This window comes from Filicampus tigris, chromosome 15 (assembly GCF_054856515.1).
Source record: "Filicampus tigris isolate MCC_2025a chromosome 15, RoL_Ftig_1.0, whole genome shotgun sequence".
Classification (NCBI taxonomy): domain Eukaryota; kingdom Metazoa; phylum Chordata; class Actinopteri; order Syngnathiformes; family Syngnathidae; genus Filicampus; species Filicampus tigris.
In genome coordinates, this window is record NC_141231.1 from 6950282 (window position 1) to 6974331 (window position 24050).

At 40.9% G+C, this 24050-nt stretch overlaps 1 protein-coding gene across 1 annotated transcript in view; it reads right to left on the reverse strand.

Annotated features, from left to right (window-relative positions):
- The window catches only part of brinp1 (bone morphogenetic protein/retinoic acid inducible neural-specific 1), a 152852-nt gene that overhangs the window by 98778 nt on the left and 30024 nt on the right, over positions 1 to 24050 (reverse strand). The window contains exon 3 of the mRNA XM_086053829.1: positions 19897 to 20164. Within this exon, the coding sequence (XP_085909955.1) occupies positions 19897 to 20114 (218 nt within the window). The 5' untranslated portion in view covers positions 20115 to 20164. The remainder of the gene's footprint in view (positions 1 to 19896; positions 20165 to 24050) is intronic.

Consider the following 24050-nt stretch of genomic DNA (forward strand, 5'->3'; position numbering starts at 1 on the left):
TGGGTTGTAAGGGGAAGAAATGGAGGGTATTTGCTGCATGTGCATTTACACATGCACTTTAAGTGCATTATTTTTTTCAAAATCAAATCATTTACACGGCGTTTATTTTTAAGAATAATGAAAATGCTATCAAACTGTTTGGAATCGTATATATATTTGTGGTTTAAACTATTAATACAAACAATTGTAAACATTTGCACACACTTAAAGGACTGACATACACCAAAGTGGTCATACCTTAGCTGTTACATATCATTTTCATTTTGTCATCAAGGACACATGGTTGGCGTAAATGAACAATGTCACAACTGAGTCACAGCCTCCACTTTTGAAAATGAGATACATGTCGTATCTTGCTCGAGCCACTTAGCAGGTCTCTGTTGTGTGAGCCCCCGGAGATCAGGACAAATGCCCGCAAGATATCAGGCTGCGTGTCCTCTTCGGCTTGATAAAACCTCTTTTTATATACAACATATACTTTCTTGAGAAAAAAAATATAATCTAAATTATTCAGATGCTTTGCTTTTCTTTCTCAAAGTTCGAAACTCCCTAGAAATGCATCTCTGGCCAGTTTGACCTTAATATGGTTTTATGAGGCACAGCAGGTCGACAAAATTTTTCTATGCTTCCAACACACATACGCATTGATTGCGAACATCCTCTGCCTTCATGAATATAAATGGGCCCAACGTCAGAACATTAAAAACACATTTTGGGGTCTCAAAGTCACTGTAGAGAGGACTCTGGATACACGTTATGCCCTTCTCTATGATTCTGGGATACATTTAAGCACCACTGTTAGCCAAACATTCATAATTCCAATGCTTTTGTTTACGTACGTTAGCATTATTCTGAGGTCAAAAATTCAAGCATGGGTCTCATGACGTACATTGAATTTAAGACTGAGGTAGGCCTCGAATCCCCTTTCAAGGATTCAAATATAAAACATTATGAACCTTTCCAACAAGGCAAGAAATATAACTGGACATTGTAAAATGTCACATTTAAAAATTGTACTTTTTGTTTCCATACATGTAGTTGGGTCTCTGGAGTACCTTCCCATCCATCAAGTACTTTTGCTAAGCAACAAATTTCCATAAGCTATTTCATCTGAATGTGACATCACAAGCGGTCAAATTTACATAATACCGCCCAACACAGAGTTTCTCTGCCAGTGACTTAGCAAACAGGCTTGGAGAAGTTCTGCCATTTTCAAGTATGGGCGTTAGATGTTGTTCTCATTACAAGGCCAAAACTCCATCCACCCCTTGTCTTCATGGTAATGAAAGCCGCATTTAACATTGGCCTAATACGATATGGAGACAAAGTAACAGTCGTGCACTTTTATGACAGGGCAAATGCCAAAACGGGCTAATGTTAACACGAAAATAACATTTATTCTTGTTTCTTGGGGTATTTTGATGAAAGCACATCCCACGTGTTTTTAAGACACCCGGGACACCCTGTTTTACATTGTTAAAAAAAAAAAAAGGAGGGTTCCACTGCAAATACAGGATAGTACAAGTTTTGAAAAGTGCAACACCTACTAACTCACTTATAAACTTATAAATGGTGAGCATTTTTGTGATACAGTTATTTTTTAATTTAGCCACCTGCCAGTTTGCCTTGTTGCTGGTTTTCTGCGACCTACACCAACAGTAAAAAAAAAAAAAGTTTTTATTCTGAGCCTCCTACAGAACATCTGACTCACTTGTACTGTCGACAAAGCTGTGAAAATGTCGGACATTGTTATGCTAGCTTCTTTATGTTAGAAATACAGAGCATGGCAGGTTGCCTCGTGCTGTAAACACAGCGTTTACTTTCATGTGTGATCAAGATGAATGCGTGTACCAGCTGCCGCGCTGAGCTGATGAATGTGTGGCCAGCTTTTTGTTCGCTTAGGTGGCCAATTTCTATTAGAAAAGGAAAATGTTAGGAAACCTAAAAACATGTTTAGCGAGAAATAAATAGTAATATTCATACGACTTATTGATAGTGTGGCAAGTGAAGCAGACACTCATATAATCATGATTATAAATGAATATTCATTTTAATATCAAAGTATGAACAACATTTAATTTATTTGACCTGTAAAACAGCATTAGGTGAATGTTATAAACAACTAGATATAAAGTATATTTTTGTCAAAGTCCAATGAACAGCACTGCTCCTAAGCCAATCACAGGCACAATTTTTCCACAATTCTGGAATCTCTAATTCTAACCATTACTTACTGCACAACAACGTAGCATCAGGGACGTAAATGACTTAGGTTGGTGGGTTTTGTACCCATAGGCCCTGCTGTGGTCAAACTTTTTTTTTTTTTTTTTTTTTTTTAATGTAATGTTGCAGCGGTGACCCTCGCAGCGGCAGGTAGCATGGAGTGTAACGTCAGACTGGGTTACTGCATTGTGTTGAGAGGGGATATGATTTGTATATTGTAAAAAACAAAACAAAAAAAAACACTAACCCTGACAAGATTTTTCTATACACACATAGAATGTTCCAGGTCAATTCTAAGCCCTGGGCCAAAAAACTACCTCAAATTAATTGTCTACCTGAAATTATGAACTACTGATCTATTTAAAATGTATTAATAGGCTGTCAGGCATTACTAAATTGATGATTGGTTTTGTTTTGGACCACTTCTTCACTTTCATCACTTAAATCTGCCTCTTCTCCCGTGTCTGGTCTTCGGTCATCCTTCCCGCACCAAAGCGTAACAATTGCACTGTTTCAAGATTCCCTCATGACCCTTCAAAGACCAACAGGTGCATGTTTCTGCCTGAAGCGATGTAATTGTGATGGAAAGACACAGACAGTTCTGAAGACTGGTTCAAGTATCCATTTTAACATAGTTGCCGCTGTCCTGTGAAAAATACACACATTTATGGCATGAAGAGTTCCGCAGTTTCATGATTCCCACCATAACCACCATTTTTCTTGATTTAATATATACTGGCAAGAGAGGAAATAAGCGGTTTCAAATTGCAGTTTGAAAGTCAAAATTCGCATTTTGTGCCGCATAATACATATTGAATAGCAAAACTGAGATACAGATAAATTAACTGGAGAGACATTAACGTGCTCGCAAGGCAGTTAAGTCACCTACTTATGTTCTAGCAGCTAGCTAGCAATGAGCTTTGGCTAGCTACTAATGTAGCTAAATACATTGCGCAGACACCCCTAACTCAGTAATCATCACCTCTTTCGTGGCAAGTAAGATACACTTCTTACAAGCATCGTTCAAGCCATTCAAATTGCGAAGCTAACCCAACGTTAGTAGAGCATATCCAAATATGAACAGAAAAATAGCAGGCATTTTAATAAGTGACTGAAGAGAAAAATTTACACAATAATGTTACACGCGCAGATAAAAAGGACTAGAAAGCAATAACAGAAATGAATTACATTATGTTACGGCATACATCAGCTGGGTGGAGTGATACACACACACCCACACATACACACACATATATATATATATATATATGTATATATATATATATATATATATATATATATATATATATATATATATATATATATATATATATATATATTTATATATATATTTACATTTACATTTAATAAAACCCTTTCTTCAGGTCCATGGGATCAACATGCAACAAATTGCTGCTCAATTACTGCTGCTCACAGAAAAAAAAGGTTATTTCGAGCCTTGACTGGATTAAACGCAAAACCTCCAACAGGGAGTTAACAAACTCATGATGTCATGTATATCATTTAAATATGGAAATGTAAACTGGGAATGGCGGAATTCAATGAGCAACTTTCATGGCTGGGGATTAAAGTGTCAGCGTGTGACACAAACTCCATTAACTTCATGGCTAGTGCGAAAGCTTTTTAAAAATATTATTACATGTACTTTTCAAATGTTCTTTTACAATATTAGACAGATTAAGCGGCTAATGTGAGATGATGGCAGCGGCGAGACCGACGTCTCCTCCTCTGAGTGCTCTGTTGCTCTTGTGGAGATTGCCACAGTCTCGCGGGAGGATGGCAGCAACCCACGTTGTGAATTAGCTGCCGCTTAACCCTGGCACTTCACTTCTCGCCCCCTCGTTTCGTTGCTAATTAGCCGCCCCTTTTCCTTGTGACGATTAGACGGCCTATAGCTGAGGCTTTTTGACCACAAAAGGGAAGTGTCATGGATTCCACAGCCGATAAGGACAAAAACGATGTGTTAATTCACCTAGGGTTGGAGGAAAAAACATACATTAAAAATATTGAAGAAAATAGAAAAATATATCTGAGACTATGCGGCTCAGTGGGTGCCTATCCACGAGTATGGGTCAACTTCTTCTAAGTTGTAATGTCACCATTCACCACTCCATGGCAGACGTCTTAGTTGCACTTAAATCGGGTTTTCTGATGCCCTATACTTTGTGAGTAGGTCTTTTCTGCAGGGATGGAATAATATACTGGAAAAACATAGTACTGTACCTCAATAATATTAGAATTTTGAGTGAGCTGATTTTTGTGGGGCGGCACGGTGGTCGACTGGTTAGCACGTCCGCCTCACTGCTCAGAGGTCATGGCCCCGGCCTCCCTGTGTGGAGTTTGCATGTTCTCCCCGTGCCTGCGTGGGTTTTCTCCGGGTACTCCGGTTTCCTCCCACATTCCAAAAACATGCATGGTAAGTTGATTGGACTCTCTAAATTGCCCCTAAGTGTGATTGTGAGTGCGGATGTTTGTCTTTGTGTGCCCTGCGATTGGCTGGCAACCAATTCAGGGTGTCCCCCGCCCACTGCCCAAAGACAGCTGGGATAGGCTCCAGCACGCCCCATGACCCTTGTGAGGAGAAGCGGTATAGATAATGGATGGATGGATGATTTTTGTGAAAAAAAAAATGTACAAAATGAGTTCTTGCACTTAATGTTTGTTTGTTGTTCAGCAGTTGTACCAACCTTGAATAATAATTCTAGTGCAAGACCGCCCGCTGTGAGAAAAGTGGAACACTTGCCAAGGGCCAAGCCAACATAACCTCAACTTTGTCTATATTAATTTTAATGTATTTAAAATAAGCATATCGTCTTGCTTCAGTAAATTGCTACGTATGCATTGTGTGGTATGCATTGCTGGTATGTACCTGTATCTTTCCCTCCCCTCCTTCTTCCTCATCCACCTCTCAGCAATTATGGTAAGTAAGGCGTCTTATTTTTTTATTTTACTCTATTGTAACGTCTTCCAAAATACACAACGCCAGACGTTAGTTATCGCCTTTTTTATTACAACACGACTACTGGGGGCCGTAGCCGACGCCAACTACAGAGCAACACGCGTTCCGTCATGAACACATGGATGTCCCCTCTTCCTCGTTCGCTCTCCTCTCTCTCGCACACCCCTCCCATCCAGCTAGTTGCGTGATGCATTCAGAAAACCCGGAAACAAGACAACTCAGTAAAACACAAACGACAACACAGATAACCCAATTCGTTACAGTATTTAAGTTTTTTTTATGCCAAGAATTTCGACGTAAATTTCGACTTTAATGGCGAAATCGGACTTACACCGAAATCCGGCTTACATCGCCATCATAGGAATGGAACTTGTTCGTAAATCGAGGACTTCCTGTGTATGAAACTGTAGATTTGCAGACAGTATTATCCAGCAAAATCTTCTTGGCCCCCTTCCCATGACCGTGTTGTTAACATCACGACCACCGTTGTCAAGTTTGCTCATCTCTTTTTGGGGAAAAATAGTTACTGGAGGGGTCGGAAAAGTCGCTAAATATAGCAAAAATTTTCCTACGTTGGCAACAATGCAGACAAAAGGCATAGGTCTTGCTTGCTACCTCACTTGTACTAACTTCCACAGATGTGCACATAAAATAAAAGTACAGCTTTCAAAATATAAGCAACACATAGTTTGCTTTTTACTTTGACTTTATGGTCACTGTGCGAGCCGGTCAGACACTGTGGATGGGCCGGATGTGGCCCCCAGGCCATACTTTGCCTAGCATTCTGCTCTAGCCCAAAGTCACCTGGGATAGACTCTGTTTCACCCGCAACACTAAGAAGGAGAAACAGTATAGAAAATGGATTGATGTCTCTTTTAATAATTTCTTGTATTAATTGGGACTGGCTGCTGACTCCAGTTCAGCCTCTTAGCTGTAAAACAGCCATTATCTCTTCAACTGCTAAAAATACTCCTATGTGTGCTTGTACAAAAATGACTCAACTTGTTACACAAGCTAGCAAATGTGATCTTCTAAACAAAGCATTGATGAAATGACAGCTTTATTTAAAAAAAAAAGAAAAAAAGTGTGTGTTGTGTGGGTGAATCAGCAGACCTTCTCCTTCCTCACATTGAGTGTGATCTTACCACCAGCATGTTTGATACTAAACACAGAATACCTGCTTTCATGTCTCCATCACTTACTGTACTTTCACCGCCTTAGTTTTAGCACCTTCCCATCCCGTCCCCTAATGGCCTCTTTGGACACACACCCTCCACCGCTCCCTCCCCCCTTTGTGTTCCTCTATTCCTCAGTCTGTTTCATCCATCCTGACTTCCTGTCACCTCGCCACTTCTCTGTCGCTTTTTCTTCCCGCGGCTACCACGGCAGTACACCTGCTGAATTAAACATGGCCGTGGCAAAATTGCAGACTCCATCAAATCAGCTTTCCAATTACAGACCGCTCATCCCAGCTAATGCGAGACGCCGAGTCGAGGCAAACGGTGCACCTTGTTGCAGTGAGCCGTGGAAAAAATAAAAGCATGAAAAGGAGTAAATGTTCAAGTGTGTTTGATAGAAAAAGTTTAAATTAGAGAACAGGGCTAGAGAAGATACGTTTTCATATGCAAATGACAAGTACGGGTAATTCATTCAAGGCTCATCTGCAGACTGATTAGGCATAATTAACAATGCAGAGGAAATGTTCTGTTAACGCGATGCATAATGTGCTTGTATAACGACATATGTCACAACATATTGAATCAAGCACCCGGGAAGAGGGAGGTACATTTCAAACACATGCGATGTGACAGAGCCATTCCGAAAGCTTTAGGACTCCATTGTGAGAGCCATATCCCGCAATGGAGAAAACATGAAACAGTGGTGAACCTTCCCAGGAGTGGCCAGCCTCCAGAAATCACCCCAAGAGCACAGCGACGACTCATCCCTGAGGCCACAAAGAAACCCGGGATAACATCTGAAGAACTGCAGGCCTCCCTTGCCTCAGTTAAGGTCATTGTTCATGACTCAGCAGTAAGGAAGCAACTGGGCAAAATGTATCTATGGCAGAGTTCCAGAGCGAAAACCACTGCTGACCAAAAAGAACATAAAAGTGCATCTTACTTTTGCAAAAAAAAAAAAAAAACAATAATAATAAAATATCATCTGAATGTTTCCCAAAATCTTTTTGAGAACATTCTATGGACTGACAAAGTGAAAGTTTAACTTTATGGAAGGTGTGTTTCGTTACAGCTAGCATAAATGTAACACAGCACAATAGTCAAGCATGGCTCTGGTAGTGTAATGGTCTGTTGCCGCTTTGCTACTTCAGGACCCGGGGTTTCATTTGTCAAAAAGGTGCGCAATAATTCCTACAAAAAGTGTCGTAAGCACAGGTGGCCGCCCAAAAAAAGTCTGACCTATCAAACCTTGCGTACACACACCTCGACTACACTTGGTGGCCGATGCTTTGTGAAGAGTGAATCATGACCACAATGATGATTACACTGGGTAACAATTTGAAAAAAAGGTGAGTTGGATTTTTATGCTGATTAAAAGTGTGAAATTGCAGTAATTTATTTTCGAGCACATCAAGTTTTTTTTTTTCTCCACAGCTAACCCTCCAGATAAGCAAAATTCCATTGACTGTAGTAAGAAGAGCTGATTATGATTTGACACATCTACAGCTACAACTTGTTTGTTTAGTCACAATTGAGACAGTGCGGTAAGAGGTGTGTGCAGCTCCCAATTGCTCCTATCAATATGTGTAAACAGAAAGATAGCATAGTAGGAATTAAGAGGATTAGTGCTGTCTTTTCTCTTAACCTTGTAACCATGGGCATACCGTAGTAAATTTTATTTAGTTTTATGCATTTCTTCAACTATTCCCCTCTTATTGTTGTATTTAGATACATACTGTACATACACATTTATTTCATATTCTTTAAGAAAATGGGGATCCTATAGAGCCTATCGATCCTATATATAAACTTGATGTGATGGAGAAAATCTAAGACCAGTTTTGAATTCAGCACCCCAAAATTTGTTTAAAACAGCTGTCAGAGCTAACTCCTAAAAAGTGTGTTCTCCAGTGTTATCAGCACAATGGACGCAAGGAAGGCAATATTGTTTTGGTACGTGTTCTTGGCAGTGTACAAAAAGACAACAATAATGACAGGCAGGACAGAAGGAGTGAAAAATGTGGTCAGGCTTGAAAGTAGATGCTTGTTTGTGATGTTTTTAGTGTGGCGTATGTCGCAAATGGATTGAGACATCCAGATGACTGAGAGGCAATCCGAAAAAGCACTATTCAGTCTTCTATTGAAAAACAAAATACAACACGGGAAAAAGCAATGATAAACTAAAACTGTGGTTTTAAGTACCCTTCGTTTATTCCTCTAGAGTTGGCAGCAGTAACTTGATTGCTTGTATGAAGCCCAGTCACCCTCTTCGTTCCCTGCACTAGTGCGCATACCACATGCCAATATGTGATTTTGCAATCAAAACACTTTATATATCTCCAAACGGCACTATAAAAGGCATTAACGGAAACCTGACTAAAGGACAGACCAAACATTAAAAAGACAAACTTGTTCACAATTCATGATTAACGTTTGATATTAAAAGGGAAGGCAAGTCAAAAATATTCTTTATAATATGTTCAATGCGGCCCCACTAGCCTGAACATGACATTCTCATTAATATTGGGTTTGTGCAATATGAATTAAGTAGAAGTATCCAATTGTTTTTATCCACCTCAGGGCACAGCCATTTTTCCACTTGCTGTCGACTGAAAATGACATCATGTGCCTAAAGGATCAGCTTGTGAACGTCACAAGACAAAACCCAGAAAACAGGTGAGCTGTGATTGGTCGTTACCCAGTCCCTTTGGCACTGTGATGTCATTTTCAGTCGACAGCAAGTGGCAAAATGGCCCCTGAGTTGGCTAAAAATAGATAGATTTTGCTGCTTAATTCATTTCCCACAAATGCAATATTAATCACAATGCATTGATAGATTTCCTTGTCTCCAAAATGTGCATACAGAGGGGTTAAAGTACACGTTGATGTGCGGATTCTTCCAGTCAATTAATTTTTTTACAGGTCACATACTTTTCCGCAGGACGTTGAGTACGCAACATTTAGTGAGAGCCCTGGACAACTTGCTATGATTGATGGAACCATGAATTCTGCTCTTGACCATCAAATCCTGAGGAAAAATGTTCGGCCATCAGTTCGTGACCTCAGGCTGAAATGTAGTTGGGTCCTGCAGCAGGACAACAATCCAAAACACACAAGCAAATCAGCTTCTGAATGGTTTAAAAAAAAAAAAAAAAATGTAGGTTTTGGAATGGCCTTGTCAAACTCCGGACTTGAATCCGATTGAAGTGCTGTGCCATGACTTCAAAAAGGTCATTGTTGGCCGAAAACCCTCCAGCCTTTCTGAGTGAAAGCAATTCTAAAAGGAGGAGTGGGCCAGAATATCTCCAGAGAGATGTGAAAGACTCATAGACAGTTATAGAAAACGTTTGATTTCAGTTTTTGCTACTGAGGGTGGCCCAACCGGTTATTAGGTTTAGGGGGCAAGTACTTTTTCACACATGGCCAGGTAGCTTTTAATACTTTTGTACCTTCTTGATAATTATAATGCCCTCCATAAATATTGCCACCGCTGATTAAGATGTGTTAAAACAAAGATTTGATTTGATTAAAGGAATACACGGCAGGGATGTCCTCCTCCCTGAGCAAAGCTTGCAACTGACTGAATATCTGGGTGGAATCAGAGCTGCCGCTTTCAGGGTTTGCTCAGCCACTGGGACACATCGTCAGCTGTGTCCTCCGATCACAGGGCGTTTCGGCAAATTATTACAAGACACAGGCTCACCAGAGGTTGATCACTCCTGGATGTGTCTCTCATGGCTTAGCATTTGCCTTAGCGGCCCAAATGGTGTCGCTCCTCCTCAGCCACAGCGAATGGCTTATCCTCTCGGCAGTGTTGGCCAACAACTTGGCCCGTCTGTGGGCCTGTTCCCTGACTCCAATCTCCCTAAGGAGCTTCGCTGTCGAACTGGCCCCAAAACCCCTACACCCCACCTCCGCCGGGCGCACCCTCGACTTCCAAACTCTGTCCTCTGCTGCAACCACTAGTTCGGAGTATCGACGTTTCTTGCGTTCATACGCTTCTTTGACGGCATCCTCACAAGGAACGCACCCTCGACTTCCAAACTCTGTCCTCTGCTGCAACCACTAGTTCGGAGTATCGACGTTTCTTGCGTTCATACGCTTCTTTGACGGCATCCTCACAAGGAACTAACTGTTAGCTCAATGATGTAGACAAGCTTGGATGTATTGGACCATAGGATGAGGTCTGGGCGCAGGGTGGTCGTTGCAATCCAAGGTGGGAAAATAAGCCTCGTATCTAAGTTGCCTGCATTCAGTGGGCCCAGGTCAGGGTGTGAGGGCCTTGAACTCTGCTTTTCGCCCTCCTGAACAAACAATGGTGGGTGTTGGTAAACATGTTGGTTGATGGTAGGTAGGGCATTGATGGAAACCATCTTGTACTCAAGTTTATCAGCTAGACATCTGAGGAGCCCACCAGGATGTGCTTCTTGAATATATACACACACACACACACACACACACACACACATATACATATACATATACATTTATATATATATATATATATATATATATATATATATATATATAATATATAAACATGATCACTAGACACAGAATCAAGCTCTTCCCATTTCAGTCCCCAGACCCTGTAAAAATAAAAATGTATACATCATACAAGGGCGTAAACTACCAGAAGAGGCCAATTTGTGTAGACCAGCCTCTTCGTGACACATCAACGCCGATAAAATCGCACACAGCGACTCACCCGCAGCCAACAATGTGCAAATTAGCAGCTTAACACTTTGACCGACGATTTATGCTAATTGGTAGCCACTGGCTTTGGGTTTTTGATTGTCAGTGTGATCCAATAATTAAGTCTGCAGAACTGAGTTGCTTAAGGGGTATTTTTGAGCATCCTCACCATCATCTTCATTACATAATTGCATATGATCGTTTGCAATGTTGGTGTCTTAGGGCAATGGATGCTGTAAAATGGAGGTTGCACAATTCAGCATTCTTTTAAAATGTCTGCCTTTTGACAGTACATGTACAAAAAAAACAAAAAAAACCCACCTAAATTTAGTTTTTGTTATGCGTTCATGAAGAAAAAAAAATGCTGTGTATGTAACCCTGGCTTTCTAAAGGGTTATAATTGTACATTAGCAAGTTCAACAACTCTGGTGTTGTACGTGTGCCGAGGCATGGCCAAGCCAGTTACATCAGGAGCTCAAATCAGTTGGCTCAATTTGGCCACATAATCTGCATGTGATCGTCCGGGCATGAATTTGAGCATTTTGTTTGCTCGCTTGTGAATGTTTCTTCTGGTTAATAAAAAGAAAGTGCATAATTCAGATCCCCCTGTTGACTCAAGCAGCAGCATATTTGAAGCTTGGTCATAAATTGGAAGTCCTCCGCCCCTCCCCGCAACAAAAACATTTGACTAAACCATGGCTCAACCACAAAAATCTTGCAGCACAAACAAAGAGCTTTTCCCAAATTCTCAGCTTGTCATTAACTCTGCACCATTTTTTAATCAAATCTGCACACAAAGCAATCGGATCGGTTTCAGATCCATTCTGCTCAAGCGCAGCACCTCATCCTGCCTTTCGTATCACTTTGTGCTGTTTCCACTTGTTTCTTCTTCCGGTTAGATTGGCAAATTTGTTTTCTAACATATTTGTAGGAGTTCTGCCCTCCCTGAACATGCTGTGTTTAATTTGGCAGATATGAGAGGTCGAGTGTTCTTGCTTCAAACTGTTTATTTGTCATAAATGTTCATTTGGGGTACTTTCAAAACAGCATCACTGCTATTATCATTAGCCTAACATAAGTCCACTAGCTTCATGATAATATAGAATGGGATTTTCAACCATCAAACAAATGTTATTTGAGCATAAACACAATGGTAACACATACAAATAGAATACTCGCAACTCCTAGGGTTTAGCTGAAGCTTTAGTTGAGTTTAGCTTCACTTTTTCTGACAGTCTACTTCTTGACATCAATCAATTCTTCCTGTGTCACACGACAGCCATTGCCAGGGTAAGGTGTGCATGCCAGGGGAGGCAGCACATTATGCCTAGCATGTGCGACTTAAAAAACAAAACCAGTGTGCTCAGCAGGCTGAATTTTACAGGACTTAGTATCGACTTTTGATAAATAGCTATGTGATTTGCCTTTCCCTATGGCAAGCTTTCTACACCGCATGCGTGCCAATGCTTGATTCAGTCAGCAGTTCAATCGTAACAGCCTGTTTTGCTCGGACTAGCATCGCTCATTCTCTCGCTTGTACTCCATTATGGGCTACCAATGTGTTTCATATGATGCTCTTTGTTTGTTCCATCTCAGGTTCTCGCATGCCCCACGCCAAAATCCAATATAAATGCAAATCCGTCGGCCATTAATGCATTCTGAAGGCCTCAATTCGGTATTGTACTGTAATCAAAGACTCGAGGTAGAGGATGTTATTTCGACATGAAAAATATTTATGAAAATGCACACTTCTGACACTTCTGATTGATTGCTCTTTTTGAAGCGCGTGTCGTCCAATCTGCTAAATATGAGAGTGGCATAATGACCTGCGGAGAAGTATAAAAGATACCAGATATCAAATAAAGCAAGCAATCTTTCACTTTATTTAAAAGGCACAGTGTTTTTAACCATACCGTAAGGAGGAGGAATTTATTCTACTGGGATGAAAAAGCTCATTTAAAATGGAAAACTGGGCCAATGCATATTTTACTGCACCATTTTCAGACACTTGCAATCCCTCCTTATCGTATTTATCATCGCTATGCCACATTATGGAATGGAAATTTCCTGCACATATGCAAATATAGTCATGTTCAAAGTTATTATATTCCATGATTTTATTGGCATTTTCATATAATTACCTTCATGCTAGATATCCATACACGGCTTGCTTGCTGCTTTTCAGGGGTCAACGTGAAATGCATAAGCCATTATCCATTTTGGTTCTAAAGCGAATGTTTTAGGCCCACCAAAACTGAACTGGGTAGACTAGTTTGACGCCACCACAGAAGGGAAGCAGTGATGTCAAAGAGAAGGAAAAGAATATGATCATCCCAGAAATTATACTTGGAGTGTGCAAAAAGGTTTACTCAGAATACCACCACATTTTGCCAAAGTGTGGTTCTTGACAAGGACGAGAAAGTTTGATAATATTACTCCGATATTAGCCAATTTGCATTGGCTCCCAGTCCACTTGAGATGCAATTTCAAGGTTTTGCTACTTACCTACAAAATACTGCAGCTTAGCACCTTCCTATCTCGTCGACTTAGTGATACCATATGTTCCGAAATGCCGGCCTTTTAGTGATCTCGAGAGCCGAAAAGAAGTTCGCAGGCTCTACAGTGTTTTCTATTCGGGCACCGATGCTTTGGAATGCTCTACCTGCGGATATTAGAGATACTACCGCAGTAGAAATGTTTAAAACACAACTTAAGACTTATTTGTACGATTCTGCATTTAGTTGAACTGTTTGTTTTGGCCTCTTTACTGCCATTTCTATTGTTTTCTCCGCCCCCTTTTCCCAGGCTTGGGAATTAGGTGATGACGACCGAATTGGAGGTTGCCGTTTCGATCCAACAGCAACTGACAAGATCGGAGGCTGACCACATCCTCGGAGGCACTGCTATGGAGATTTCTACATTGACCATTGGGCCCCTGCTCACTTCACCGATGTCATCTTCCTGCAGCACTTCATTTGATTAACTTTCACATCACTTTAACAAACACTGTATAGTACTATAATGTGTGGTTAATGTTGCCCATTCGGCATCCATTGCAGCCTGATCATCCTGGAAGGGGGATTCGCCCATCTGTGGTCCCTTTTAAAGGTTTCTCACTTTTCCCCAGATGGGTTTTTTTGAGTTTTTATTTTGCCCTCCTGGGGGTTAAGATCAGGGGATGTCGTGTATATGATCTGGTGCATATGTGAAGCCCTTTGAGACTTTCCTGTGATTAAGGGCTATATAAATACATTTGACTTGACTTGACTTGACTTGACTTGACTTGACTTGACGTGTAGAATGGTGGAAATGTGCACATTTTAGGGGTCCAGGATGTAACCCACCAAAACCTGCCACCAGTGCATCAGATTGACAAAATCTTGCACATATGTTCATCAAGACAGGACGGACTAATATCAGTGAAGAACCGATGCTGTGAAATGCACACGTCATTCCCTTTTTTTGTAGTAGTAAAATATTATCTTGACATTTCCGTGGTGGCCCGCACCAAATGCTTTCGCTGACCCATGTATGACCCACAAGCTGTAGATTGCAAACCCCTGCTTTACACCAGATGTGCTCGGCATGTTAAAGATTGCAGTCAACAGAGTTGATGATGACTTCAAGTCGGTGTGATGTTTTTTTTTTAGATTCTTAAGTGCAGGGGAAGAGAGTAATTGGTGCCTCGTGTATCCTCGCTTCCCTCCTTCCACCGGCCACTGACCTTTTCAGAGAACGAGACAAGAAGCTGGCACCTCCTTAAGATGTGTTTATCTTCGGAATTAGGCGCCGCGCCCATGTTATTAGAGATGGTCCAGATTTGTTTGTCGCTGATCAGGATGGCACAGTCCTGCACTGTTCTTCAAGGTTAAACATTTGTGATATGAAACGCCAAGGGAAAAAATTAAGAAAGAAAAAAGTAGAGAATGGGTGGTTTTGGTTGCTCTGCAAATCTGATTCGACTACTTTCCACCTCGAAATCGCCAAGGCCGAAAGGGTCTCCGGGGAAATTTACAAAGCTATTCAGTGCTCATTGGCGCTTAGAGGAGTGCGCGTTAGGGGCGAGCCTTGTGCTCGAGGTTTCATTCCGACAAAACACTACAGCAGCTGATGTCGCTCGTTTGCTTCCCCATCGCTGCTTGAAGATGCACTGATCTGCTACTCCAGCACACAACCAGCGCCACTAGTCAATTTGTGCCGGTGGGTTGGCCAGTTTAGAGTACTCACTGCAATTTGTCCCCTTGGTGGTTGTGTGCATGCTGACAGCAGTCACACTGAGCGACATTGTGTGAGACATATCCGATCTCTTGTCTTGTCAACATCAGCGGGTGGGGTTAGGGTTAGGATTATAAACTAATGCAAATTAGGGTTGGGGTTTAGGGTTAAATAGGGTTGAATCTCTAGCCGTATAGACTGCTGGGCCAATGGCAAATCTGGCTTTAGTTACCATAATGACCTGGGGGTGGACCCTGAGATTTAGTCACACTACAAGTCCATCGTCGGCTCAAACCCACCCAATCGCTGCGTGCTTCCGTCAAGATTCTGTCCGCCGAGTTGGCGGTACAAAAAGTTGCGTGGTCATGTCAACGGAGACATTATATGCATGTGCCTTTGTTCTCTGCTCAGAAAAGACAAAATAAACAGAGAATATGAACCTGTTCCTAGATGGTGGGGAGAGGGCAGTATGGACCGTCGATTCTCCCAAAAGAACTTAAGGTAATAAATTAGATTAATGACACACACCTCGTTGGGTAATCAGCTACTGACTTTGCAGTTCGCAAACATAGCATTAGTTGGAATGGTACGTATACGTTTCAATATTTCCCCCCGACTGTCCGTTCCTTTTTTTGCCATTTTTATTGATTGTATGTGTACACTACGTCCAGTCTCTCGTCATAAGTCTCTTCCTATTGGTCAATGCCGAAGAACCAATCGAAGAACGACGTAGGACACGTCACATTATCCAGCAAGGCAAAAAAAAAAAAAGTTGGTCATGCCAGACTTTCGTGGTGGTGGTTGTAAAGCGCTCCAGACGCCAAACGACCAATCGTTCAATATGTCACACTATGTCTATGCACTATACTATAATGTGTCAAGACAACTCAAAATCGGCTACACTATGTTTGTCTGTGACACGTCTCTCGGCCCAAAATCGGGCTACATTCTGGTTGTCTGATGTTGGCATTATACTTTCTTCTGAGTAGAAAGTAACCTGCTTACAATCCCACTCCAGAATACAAATGGTACAATCCTGTTGTTTTGAATCATCCTCAGTTCATCAAAAATGCCCCACTAGCTAGCCAACACAAAAACAAAAACAGAGAGTGTTCAATGCAGGAACACATCACTTTTGGCCATTCGATCACAATAAAAAAAATTCAGAACCAGGAAATAGCCTGCTGGCTAATAAACGAAAACAAATACGGTGGTCTACGATTTTTGTCACGTGAGTCATCTTGACACTTTGTGATTGGAGTCATGTTGAAATTGATATGATACGTGTTATTTTGCATCACCCTGAATGAACCAGGAAGTAGCCTGTTATCTAATAACACACAAAAACAAATATGGTGTTTGACAATTACTTTAAGTTTTGTTAGATTAATTTACTTAATTGTTTTAACCAGATAAAAAGCTATGTCTACTCTAGATTCAATGAAACATCCATGACATAAACCTCCATTAACTTTAAAATGACCTGATCTTCATGTTCCTTTCACATTCATTTGAGTTTTTTTTTCAATGTTCACTGTTTGAGTCACCCTCTCGAGACCCTAGCATTGTACAGTCTTGCCTTATTCTGTAATTCCCCATGAACAAGGAAGTAGCCTACTAACTAACAGACTAACAAAGAAAAGTAAATCCCACAATCTCTCTTTCACATCTGTTACAGGAATCTATTTTCATTTTTTTTCGTTGAGTCATGACAAAAAAAAAAATTGGTTTCAGAACTGGGGCGGCACGGTGGTCGACTGGTTAGCACGTCCGCCTCACAGTTCAGAGGTCGTGGGTTCGATCCCAGCTCCAGCCTCCCTGTGTGGAGTTTGCAGGTTCTCCCCGTGCCTGCGTGGGTTTTCTCCGGGTACTCCGGTTTCCTCCCACATTCCAAAAACATGCATGGTAAGTTGATTGGACTCTCTAAAAAAATTGCCCCTAGATGTGATTGTGAGTGCGGATGTTTGTCTTTGTGTGCCCTGCGATTGGCTGGCAACCAACTCAGGGTGTCCCCCGCCCACTGCCCAAAAGACAGCTGGGATAGGCTCCAGCACGCCCCGCGACCCTTGTGAGGATAAGCGGTACAGATAATGGATGGATGGATGGATGGTTTCAGAACTGAGCATAGGTAAGACCTAGTCATTGCCTCATATCATCCGTAAACCAGGAAGTAGCCCACAAACTCCCAGATGAGCGGACAGACAAAAATACATCCCGCAATGTTTCTTTTACTTATGTTAGAGGAATATTTTCATTATTTCCCTCGAGTCACAGCAAAAATTGTTCCCCTTCTTCATAACCGTGCATGGTAGAGTCCCGTCCACATTCTCTGAAATCTATTAAGTATAATGCCAACAGACGCACAGACAACAAAAATACATTCCTTGACATTGCGTTTGATTGTGACCCCATTCAAGGATATAAAACAATATAGTCCCTTCTTACGTCTGTGAGCCAGCAAGTGGCGCCCTAGTGTACGCAAGGACAAACAAACAAATCATTTTTTGTTAGTGCCAACATCCTTGGTGGAGGCGTGCACTATGCTACAGCATCTCTTAGCTTTCAAAGCCAAGTTACAAAGCATATCACATTTTCTAGTTTAATCGATAAGTCTTCTAACCTTTTACTGCTAAAGATTAAACAATATATTGCTTTGACAGATGAGAAAATCCACCAAATCTTTTTCATTTATATTGTCTTGTAAACAGGGAAGTCATACCCTGCACTGATGGCTGAATTTAAACCTACAAATGGTTTGTCAGGAGGGGAAGACGACACGACGGCATAGCAGCTTCCCCCAGCGTCTTCCTCCGTGCAAACACAGTCTGTGTTTTAATAAACCCAGGCAGCACTCTGCACCCTGTCTGCCGAACATCGGCTCAGACGTCTCACCTCTGAGAATCCCATCCCAGGTGAAACAATCCCCGCTCAAGTAGAGAAACATATTATGCAAATGTATTGTTTACTGCTACATGTGACAATATCAGGGGTACGAAAACCCAACGGAGAGCAGGCAAGCGCTGTGGCGACTTTCCAAGAGAGGAGCGAAATAGAACAAACCCTGGAGGGGAACAGTCAAAAGCAACGTGCGCCGATTGAGTTGAATGGTATACACTGACTCAGGTTTTTCTGCAATTCTGAGTTTTCTGGCAGCAGGAGGATACAAAGAAAATTGCAAGATGTACCTGAACTGCATTGGACAAAAAACGTAGAAAATACTGTATGTAAATCAATGTAGACCGGCATATTCACGGATCCACATTTGTGAATTTACATATTCCCCAATTATTTATTTATTCATTTACAAGAAAATTGCTCATCTTCAGAAAACAAGTGAGCCGTGATTGGTCCTTGCCTCAGCCCTGAGCAACTATGATGTAATTTTCAGTCGACAGAAGTGACAAAATGGCCGTCCCCTGAGATGGCTAAAAATGGGTGGATTTTGCTCCTTAACTCATATTCCACAAATGCAATTGTAATCAGAATGCCATGTTTAGACTAGTGAAGGCGCATAGTACATATTATTGCAAAGAATTTTTGGGGGTTGACTTCCTCTTGTCCCCTTCCAACCTCTGTCACTGCCAGACATTTTCAGACCCTCTTTTACCCTAACGTTTGCAAAGAATTGAAAAAAATATAAATAAATTCCTGGGATTGAATGGCTGGACTGTGAAAAGACAAGTAAATTCGTCATTGGCAGTGAATGAGTTATGAGATGAGTGTTCTGTTTGATGCTAACCAAAACAACTGCAACTACCCAAGCAGGGAAACGGTCTCTCAGATGAAGAAAATGTGTAGACTTACTGCTTGTTGTACTATATATGTTCATAACACAGCACTAAAGATGATCTTACATTATGTGAAGGTAGAAAAAATGTTGTAAGAAAGTTGTCTGAGCTGTATAAAAGAAGTTCTTATGTTACATGGAGATTGCATCTTTAAAGACTTTCAGTTTTAAATTTATATAGTTTTATATAAATTTATTAAAAAGCTTTTTCATTTTAAAAAAAAAAAAAAGATAAATTTTTGGTATTTGTGGCCGCAATAGTCCTTCGTAGTTGAGCTCATCTCTGATCATAACACAACATCTAAATTAAAGCAGCTGTTGTTTCTTAAACAAAGGGCTGGTCGGCTCTAGAGGTCAGTGTGACCGTTTTGTAATTGCAAAGTTATGCCTCCTGCGACACAGCCCAAGTGTCCTTGTGCAAGACTCGGAACTCTTAAGAGCTCCTGACGAGCTGCTTTGCACCTTGCCATCATCACCAGCGTGTGGATGTGGGTGTGAGTAGGTTGCATAAGAGGCTATGCAATGAAATGCTGCGAGGCGCTTTTGGACTTAAGGGCTATAAAAAACTGCTATAAATGCCCTCTATTTATGAAGGGTGTTTCGGCATGGTAAAGTCGTGCTGCTTGCCGAATTGTTATTCTGCTCGTCAGAAAAATATTTTTTAGCAGTCAAAGTAAGCAAGAAACAGCTTCATCAATATCTAATAAGGAGCGACAACACGCTACAATAAAAAATGCATAGTTAGTAGGTTAAAAATGTACATGCAGCTTTTTGCAAGTGCCATCTGAAAATAGTGTGCGGCGTCAGCGAACACTCACCTATAAATTTTATATCTGGTCGTGAATCCTTGGCGGAATCTATCCACAAAGGACAGATAACTGCGTGAGTGGTGGAACGGTCCGCGGTCGGAGATGAGCCAGTCATACTGCTTGGCAACATGTTGCTCAGTGGCCAATGGGTCCTGGCGGGAAGACTGAACTGTTATATGGTCCCATATAAACAGGAAGCAGATGACCTCAATAAACCTCCAGTTCATGCTTTTTTTTCAGCCGCTCTCTGTTCATTCTCGCTCCATTATGTGGAGACCTGATGGGAGAGAAAAGAATAAAGGAAAGAAGGGGAGGGAATGTGAAGAAAAAGAGAGTCATTAGATGTCAATTTTAGCCATATACCCTATGAGGTTAATTGTCCTTGAGTCTAAAGAAAAAATAAGTACTCTTATGCTTTCACACTTGTGAACTTCAGTTCAATCAGACATTGTTCTCATCTAGCTGGTGAAGAACCAATCAGGGTGGACCATACACAGCATATTGGTGACAAAAGACGGGTCACATGGTCTCAACAGATGAGTCACCAGTCTAGCATGTAAGCAGTTAGCAAGTTTGGGTTAAAGTTTTGGATAGGGTTACCCTGTTAGAGGGTTCTTATCAGAACTTTGGGTTTAAACATTATTTTAAAAGAACTAATTCAATCAGATGTTCAATTCATTTTCAGAATCATTCTGCAAATTTACACTTTTAACAGAGACACAGCTTTGATGTATGTTCATCCTTGTCTTGTGTTTTGAGTTACCCTCAATTCATAACAAAGGTTCCCTGCTTTCAAACATCTATTGTGACAAAGTAAGTTATATACTGTATATCTGTACTTTTTTTTTCTTTCTTTCATCTGTGCGGCCTGCCACAGCCCGGTCCAAAGCCTGTGGCCCCGTACCGGTCTGTGGCCCGGTGGTTGGGGACCCCCTGCTATAGAAGGTACAATTAAGCTGTGTATGATCCACCTTCTGCTATTCATACAAGAGAAAAATGTGTTTTAATTTGTGTTCAACTACACAGGCAAATGCTAATTTATATCAAATTTGCGAGCTGCTAAACTACAGAAACTTTACTAAATGTTTCCCTAGCAGCGCCAAAACTGCTAAAGACATGCTAACAACTCATTATATGTTTCTAGAAATTATTTAGGGCAAGACCTTAGGGCCTGTCCTCAACTCACCTAAAAAAATAAATAAAAAAAATCTATACAATGACTGCATTAAGGTTTGCGGGTTCACTTTTATTTAAGGGTATGATGATGACAACAAAGTCTAACTAATTCCTTCGTGTGTTCAAACCAGACTGCAATGTAATACATAATTTAAAAATCTTACAAGCTGTGAATAAGAATAAGACTGTACTTAATGTCACCAGAACCGGATGAGAACAATATTAACAAAGTATTGTTCCTCTGAACATTAAAATACTACACATTCTCATTGTGTAGACTTCCTGCATTAATATTCTCTCGCAAGTTAAATGAAGCCACTTAGTTAATGATAAAAGAAATTACCCCAAAAATTGTGACTCTGTTGAAAGAAGTTTGCCCCTTGGCCGTGTGGGGGGATGGCCAACGGAGTGCTATCAAGTGTGACTGTGTGAAATCTTTCCTATTTCATGCTTTATTAGACAATAACATTGTAAAAGAGCAGACTAAATGTAATGGGCCTAATCTGTTCCCACTAAATAGATGAGTAACTCGATACCTAACCTTAAATATCATTGGCGCACTTAAAACGGGCTTGAGCATCACTCTTAATGCTACTAGTAATACAGTTCAAATATAAATTCCCTTATCACAAGTGAAAAAAACAAGGATACTATTAATACAGGAATTGTATTTATATATTATTGGTGGGTAGTAAAATGGTAGTAAAACCCATTATTTGATTTATTTTACATAATTTAGAAATGCATGTTCTTCACAGACGATACTATTCCTACCAGACTGGAAAGGAAGAGAATATTGTATTCTATAGTTACTATTATAGGCTTTTATTCAGATTTTGTTTTTGTATATATGTATTAAATATAAATGTATACACTATTCTGTGGAGTCATTTATAATAAGAAAGGTATCAGAAGAGTTCCAAGACTGGTATCACAAAAGATATCTCAAACTACACTAAGTAAGCACCCAGGAGTAAAAACTGTGATCTCAGCTCTCTGCACCCATTGAACCTTTGAAACGTTAAGCAGAGTAAGTGATGATGAGACTAATGACACCAGACATGCTAGAGAGAGTGATCACTGATAATGAGCCATGAATCTTCGAGTACGACTCAGAGACCAAACGCCAGAGCCTTTCGTGGTAGAATCTGACGTCCAAATTCAAATAGCAATACAGTCAAAGTCCAAAGTTAAAATCATTGCATTCTTCCATGTGAGGGGCATCGTCCTCTACGAGTTCTTGCCACAGGGTGATGATCAACAAACGTGTCTATGGAGATCCTGTTGTGTTTGCTCCATTCAGTGTGCGTAAAGTGACAAAATTTGTAGAAAGACAACTTCACCATGACAACCCTCCTGCTCACAATGCACTGAGCATCTGGCAGTTCCTGGCAGAGAATTACAATGCCATACTGGAGCCTTGTGAAAATGTTCATTTATACACATCATACCAGTTCCGATGGTTCGCACAATTACTATGCATTTTGTAAGTGATGGCGGAATCACAAGCTTTACTGTGGTCCACCAGGAGGCTTTGAAATTTTAGCTACATAACACGTCATTTCTCTCTTGAATCCTCAACCCTCCTGCTGTGAGTACATTTACATTCATATGGTCACAGGATGAGAATAAATCCTCCATCTTATTTCCACAGACATGATTCTGTTGGCACATTAAGATCTTTATACCTCCCGCTGCCATGAAATGGTGTTCATCCCATGCCGCGTTTTCTGCAGATAGTTGTACAGCGTGACTCCTTAAACCGTGCTTTACTGTCAGGTAAAATGGATGTCGATTCAGCTAATAGCACCACTAATATAACATGGTTTGTAGCTAGCTAACTAATGTGATAGGAGGCTGTTTTTGTATTTTTAAGATTAAAACCAAATGGTAAATAAGGAAGGAAATACAATGAACATGTTTACATGTTCCAAGACGGATGATACTGTATACCAGGGGGACACTTCAAGGTTAGCAATAGTTTAATCGTGTGAGCTGTAAGCAACACAATCATTGGAGCTAGCTGTGTTATCCATCCATCCATTATCGATACCGCTTATCCTCACAAGGGTCGCGGGGCGTGCTGGAGCCTATCCCAGCTGTCTTCGGGCAGTAGGCGGGGGACACCCTGAATTGGTTGCCAGCCAATCGCAGGGCACACAGAGACAAACATCCACACTCACAATCACAACTAGGGGCAATTTAGAGAGTCCAATCAACTTACCATGCATGTTTTTGGAATGTGGAAGGAAACCGGAGTACCCGGAGAAAACCCACGCAGGCACGGAAGAACATTCAAACTCCACACAGGGAGGCCAGAGCCGGGATCGAACCCACAACCTCAGAACTGTGAGGCGGACGTGCTAACCAGTCGGCCACCATGCCGCCGCTGTGTTTATAATTAGTCTCAATTTGGGACAGCAATTAGACACACTGAAAATCCAAAATGATCTCTAGATTATAGCCTTTGTGATAGAAAACTCCACGTTTAGATTAATGGACAAAGATTAAAACCAAATACTTGTCAAAGTATAAAAAGATGGGCATGAAGTTATGTTAGCACTAGCAATTAGCAGGATATAATAGGATAGCTATTCATTAGCTAATACACAACATGTTAGCCTTGTTTTAGGTTTATAGCAACACACTTTTAACTCCAGTTTAGCATTGGTAGGTAAGCTATTTTAAAATTTTAAAATGACAATTATGGCTAGTTTCACACCGCAGGTCTTAATTTAACGCCAAAGTGAGCCGCATGTGCAGAAGAGACGACATCACTCCTGACATTGTGTTTGTGGAAGTAAATGTGGTCCAGCGTGCCGGGGCCTTTATACAGTGAAGCGATTATGTAGGAGGCAGAAATAAATAGATTATTTGGGGAAAATCACGAGGCGACGCTTTAATATCTCATTTCATGGAGACACCACTAACAATGACGTAAAAAAATGAATCGATCTGAGCCGTGGCTGAATTACTACGATCGCCAT